General features: G+C 60.9%; 2 protein-coding genes across 2 annotated transcripts in view; both read left to right on the top strand.

Moving 5' to 3' along the window:
* Positions 1-729: 729 nt before the first annotated feature.
* Positions 730-2,546, top strand: LOC121676766 (vasotocin-neurophysin VT). The gene is made up of 3 exons (XM_042053698.1): positions 730-849; positions 1,414-1,615; positions 2,271-2,546. Exons 1-3 carry the CDS (start codon positions 730-732, stop codon positions 2,453-2,455), a joined length of 507 nt encoding a protein of 168 aa, XP_041909632.1. The 3' UTR covers positions 2,456-2,546.
* A 2,318-nt stretch (positions 2,547-4,864) lies between these two features.
* LOC121676729 (neurophysin 1-like) overlaps positions 4,865-5,794 on the top strand; it is a 1,318-nt gene continuing 388 nt past the window's right edge. Inside the window, exons 1-2 of the mRNA XM_042053609.1 lie at positions 4,865-5,026; positions 5,107-5,308. Coding sequence (XP_041909543.1) covers positions 4,907-5,026; positions 5,107-5,308 — 322 coding nt within the window. The 5' untranslated portion in view covers positions 4,865-4,906. The remainder of the gene's footprint in view (positions 5,027-5,106; positions 5,309-5,794) is intronic.

Raw genomic sequence — 5,794 nt, 5'->3', positions numbered from 1 at the left:
CATGCTCCAAACAAACAACACTTCCCAAACCAGCATCCCTTCAGGCCAGCATCCCTTCCCAAACCAGGACTGCTCCCCTCCTAAAATCTGCATCCCTCCAAACCAGCATCAATCCCAAACCAGCATCCTCCAAATAAACAACCCTCCCTAAAGCAGCACCTTCCAAACCCTTATCCCTCCCCAGATTAGCGTTGCTCCCGGACCAGCATCCCTCTGAAACCAGCGCCTCTCCCAAAATCCACGTCCATCCCAAACCAGCATCACCCCAAACCAGCACCCCTCTCAAAATCCGCATCCTGCCCAAAACCACATCTCCTGAGTGAACATCTGTCCCCAAAGCCTCGTTCCTCCCCAAAGCAGCACCTTCCGAAGGAGCACCTCTCCCTGAACCCACCCCATCCAGCACCCCTTCCCAAGCATCCCAGGGCCGGCCCGTGCCCCTCGGAGCAGCCACGGGTGGGATTCACCAGCCCTGAGTGCTGCCGCACTGAATCATCTCAATTACAGATTTGCTTGGATGCGATTTGGGGGAAAAAAAACCAGACAGGGATAAAAAAAAAAAAAAAAAAAAAAAAAGGAAAAACAACAAAAAAACCCAACCCATCCCTCTTCTTCCTCCTCCTCCTCCCCTGGGAAGGGGTGATGGCAGCATAAATAGCAGCTCTCTCAGCACGGGGCCAGACGCAGCTGGAGCAGCTTCCCTTGGCACGGCCGCGGGCACCCTGCACCATGGCAGAGCCTTCGCTGCCCCTCTCCTTCCTCTGCCTCCTCGCCTTGTCCTCCGCCTGCTACATCCAGAACTGCCCCCGGGGCGGGAAGCGGGCGCTGGCCGACTCAGCTCTCCGACAGGTACGGGACGGGACGGGCGCTTCGGGACACGGGATGGGGCTTTCGGAGGGACGCAGTGGCTCTGTGGGGTGCAGAGGCTCCCGTCACCTGCGGGCACCACTGGCCTTGCCACGCTCCCCGCAGCAGTGGGGTTTTTTGGGATGGCTGGGAGACACGCCCAAGGGCACACCATGGGGCAGTGGTGGAGGAGTGACCACTCCAAAGTGCTGTTGGCACCTTGGGAAGAGGCTCAAGCTTGGCCACAGCGGAGCGTCCTGCTGGGCTGGGGGGGGGCGAGGGGGGGAGCAGGACAGGACAGCGCATGGAGAGGGGACAGGGATGTCATGGGGGGCAGTGGTGACACCCCAAACTGGGGCACAAGGTCACCATTGCTGGTGGCGGCGGCCAGCGCTGGTGGCAGTGCGGCACCTCCAAGGGCTGGAAGAGGGGCTGGTGGGGAGCTGCTTTCCATACATAGGGGTGCTTGTGCATTGGGGTTCCTAACACAAGGCTATGCAAGAAGGGCTTTTGGGGTGCAAGAAGGGGTTTTTGGGGTGCGGGCACTGAGGCAGCTCCTTCCCGCAGTGCATGCCCTGCGGCCCCGGCAACAGAGGGAACTGCTTCGGGCCCGGCATCTGCTGCGGCGCGGAGCTGGGCTGCTACCTGGGCACGGCGGAGACGCGGCGCTGCGCCGAGGAGGATTACCTGCCCTCCCCCTGCCAGGCCGGCGGGCAGCCCTGCGGCTCCGGGGGCCGCTGCGCCGCGCCCGGCATCTGCTGCACCGCCGGTAAGCGGGTCACGGTGGGACGGGGAGTTTGGGGTGGCTGGGGAGCATGGGGGGAGCGCAAGGGGCACAGAAGTCTCCAGGTAACGCTCATCTGGTGGTGGGGTTTAGTCTCAGAGAGGGGCAACCGAGGCATGGGGTGGAAGTGGTGTTGGCTCCATTCGGAGATAATTTGGGGATGGTTGGGTTCAGGCTGACTGTAAGGAAGGAATTGTTCCCCGTGAGGGTGGGGAGGCCCTGGCACAGGGTGCCCAGAGAAGCTGTGGCTGCCCCACGATCCCTGGAAGTGTCCAAGGCCAGGTTGGACAGGGTTTGGAGCAACCTGGTCCAGTGGAAGGTGTCCCTGCCCATGGTAGGGGGTGGAATGGGATGGGCTTTATGATCCCTTCCAACCCAAACCATTCCCTGATTCTAAAGGATTGGACTCAGAGCTCCTTCCTGACCCACCAAGAGTTTTTTCCTGGCCAGGCACAGCCTCCCTGATGTGCCAGAAAATCCAGCCCCGCTCCCTGGTTAACGGGAAAGACAAAACTGGAGCACGAGCTGTGCGGGACCCCCCCCCCCCCCCGACTGCCACCAACCCCTTCCCCGGCCGAAAACAACCCCCTGGTGGTCCCAAATAACCTGTTCCATCGCCACGTTTTTCTTCCTGCGGCAGAGACGTGCGCCATGGACACCGGCTGCCTGGACGAGGGCAGCGACGGCGCTCCGGAGGTGGCGGAGGAGAAGAACCTGACGGTGCTGGATGGCTCGGCCGGAGATCTGCTCCTCAGGCTCATGCACTTGGCAAACCGGCAGCAGCAGCAGCAGCAGCAGCAGCAGGGCAAGCACCCCCTGCTCTGAGCCAGGGCGTGGGGAGTCCCCCCCACCCTGACCGACACCCCCACCCCGGCACTGTACATACGAGACCCAATAAAAGTCCTCGTGCACTGTGGTGGCCTCGTCCTGGGCGCTGGGGATGGCTCATGGGGGCTCCAGGGGATCTGGCTGGGGCTCAGGATGGGGGTGGTGGAGGGTCTTCTGTCCCCAAATGCCCACAGAGTGCGTGTGGTTTGGCTGGGCTGGGTGCAGGGTTTGGCTCCGTCCTTGTAGCTCCCAGGGAAAGGAGCTCAGGCAGAGCTGGAATTTGGGATCTGGCCGTGGAGTCCCACCCGGGAGCCCCAGCAGCTACCCCAGCCCCAGGAGACAGACTGGGAACAGCTGGGATGTGCCACTGTCACGTTACCTCGTGGCCAAGTCCTTCTTTGGGGCAGATTTGGGGCCTCGCTGCCTTCAGGAACCAGCACAGCATCTACTAAAGATGATAAAAAGTAAGGAAAACACCCAAACTCCCTCAAAGCAGTGAGGTTTGGGGTCCCAGCTCCACAGACCCGCTCCAGGGCTGTTCTCATCTTTCCCCACCACCTCTGGACACCGACAGGGAGGATCAGTCCCCGTTATCCCACAGTCACCCCCCAAAATTTGGGGTAGCTTTATCCCAACCCTCTCCCGGCTCTCTTACCCTGCAGGGTCCTTGCTCCGAGGTCTCTCTGGGCTGGGACTGGCCACGGCACAGGGGACAGCTCGTCCTTTATACTGTCCCTGAGGGAGGTGGCACCTCCAGGGAGGTGGAGCTCCCTGGCACCGGCGGGATCCATCCTGCCCACAGCAGCTCCCCGCACCCCACAGGGGATGCAGGATTGATCCAGCACCTGCTTCTCACAGCCGGCATCTGATCCCAGCCCTGGGGAGGGGGGCAACCCCAAACCACCCCAAAATCGTTGGGAAAGGGGTGACACCAGCACGGAAGGGGGAGTCCAAGCTGGGATGAGGGAATTGGGCTTTCAGCCTAGCCCTAGCACCCGGGCTTTTCCGAGATGCAGGATGTGAACCCCAACGTTCCTGCAGCACTGGGAATATGTGGCTGAGCTGGGAATGCTCCATCTGATGAACACCTCAAAATCAGGCAAAAATCGAGTCCCCAGAAAGCGCCAGGGGCTGATAATTGGGTTTTTTCCCCCACTTGTCTTCCCGAGACACATCCTGCAGGGGTCTGGGCACCCCTGGAGCAGCCGAAGGGACTCTGGGATGAGAATTCCCTCCCTCCACCCTGTGCTGCAGCCGGAGCTGAGCCGCTGGGACAGCACACAGCAGGTCCTGAGCCCCATTTCCAACCCATTAACATGGATCCCAGTGCCTGCCTTGTCCCCAGGGACTGTGACTGGCCCCGGGCAGGTGACAGGGACCCGGCTGCCCTCTCGCTGGCCGCACTAAGTGGTGGATTTCGAAGCAAGCCAGAGGACCAGGCAAAGGTCATGGCTGTCTGGCTCTGGGCTGCCTAATTCCCAATTAAGCCAGTGCAGGGTAATGACGTCAAGTGGACATCAAGTTTTGTCCTCAGCAGGGAAATTTATTCAGGCTGGGAAGCTCCTAATTGGGATAAGGAAGGTGAGGGGCTGGCGTGAGCAGGGTCCTGGGCTGTTGTGTCAGCCTTCGGCCTCATCCTCAGCGCAGCTTCTTGTGGGGGGGAAGAGGAGGCTTTGTCTGCTGGTGATGTGGCTCAGGGCACCACATTCCATCCCCGCGTGCAGGTCCAAGGAGAAGCAGTGGGAAATTTGGGATTTCAGGTCTTTGCCCAGGAGGTTTGGTGTTCTCAGGAGGCTGTGGAGCTGTTGGATGAACATGAGTGGGGAAGGCTGGGTGTAACCATCATCCCTGAGCGGGATGAGCCCAGTGCTGAGCATCCCCCAAAGGCCAAGCACGGGTGGGTGGACAGGGCCAACAAGGACATTCCCCGCCCCAGATCCCATGGGTGATCCCAGAGGATGTTGGGTTGCTTCCTCCCACCCAGAGGGATTCAAAGCCAAGGGAAGCACATGCCCCTCTCACCCTGCTCCTGGGTGGACACATCCCACCCGCAGCTGCCTTCCTTCATCCCTACCCTCTCCATGCCAGAGGGTTTCCCAGCGGGACACACCACAGCTCGGCAGCCCTAAGTGGCCGGCAGAGACAGGCCCCAAACCCCACAGGACTCCATCCACAACCTCCACACGTTCATCCAGCTCCATCCACAACCTCCACACGTTCCTGCTGCTGCCGGACTCATCACAGAGGAGAAAACCAACACCTTGTCCTTGACCTCACGTCCTCGACCTCCGGCTATTAGCCGAGCCCTCTGCTGTGGGAAGCAATGCCTTGTGGTTTTTAAGGAACACGGGTGACGCCGGTGCCAGAATCCCTAAGCAGGAGCCGGGACTATAAATACAGTGCCAGCGGTTGGGATGAGCAGCCAAAAATCCCCCCTGTCCCGCCGCTATGTCCTGCAAGGCTCTGGCTCTCTGCCTCCTGGGGCTCCTGGCTCTCTCCTCCGCTTGCTACATCCAGAACTGCCCCATCGGGGGCAAACGCGCTGTGCTGGACATGGACATCAGGAAGGTACGTCCTGGAGGGCTCGGGGCACTCCGAACCCCGTCCTTCCCTTCTCCCAACCTTCTTCCCCCCCGTTCCCTGAGCAGTGCCTGCCCTGCGGTCCCCGGAACAAGGGCCACTGCTTCGGGCCCAACATCTGCTGCGGGGAGGAGCTGGGCTGCTACATCGGCACTTCGGAAACGCTGCGCTGCCAGGAGGAAAACTTCCTGCCCACGCCCTGCGAGTCGGGACGCAAACCCTGCGGCTCCGGAGGGAGCTGCGCCGCTCCCGGCATCTGCTGCAGCACCGGTGAGGGTGGCACGGGATGCTCGGATTCCTGTCACGGAGTTCTCGCACACCCGGCAGGGAATTCAGGGTTCTACCGAACAGTGGGAGAGGGGACAATGCCCAAGGGATTCTTTGTCCCATCCATGTGTCCATCCATCGCCCCGCCAGCCAGACCATGCTCCGTGACCTATCCAGACCCTAGGGAAGGGATGAGAACGGGAGGTTTGGGGCAGGAGGGAAGCAGACAGCGACCAAATTTTGAAGCCTGAGCAAGCGCAGGATTCCCGCGGGGCATGGCAGGACTCCCGTGGGGCACAACAACCCACAGCCCCTCCTACTCTCATAAGTTTTCCCAAAATCTCACCCTCCTCCCTAAATTAAACTACCAGAGATCCTGCTATAAATCCCGGGAAACATCAGAGAATGGAGTGAGCACGAGCTCGTTAAACCCCAGTGCTGCGGGTCCCTGTGGGCTGGTTCAGGGGGGTTTTGGGCATGTCTGGAGGC

Source organism: Corvus kubaryi, unplaced genomic scaffold (genome assembly GCF_017639235.1).
Source record: "Corvus kubaryi isolate FWS band 111438036 unplaced genomic scaffold, C.kubaryi_AGA036_p1.0 split1-131, whole genome shotgun sequence".
NCBI classification, from domain to species: Eukaryota; Metazoa; Chordata; class Aves; order Passeriformes; family Corvidae; genus Corvus; species Corvus kubaryi.
This window is presented reverse-complemented; position numbering and strand designations above follow the sequence as displayed.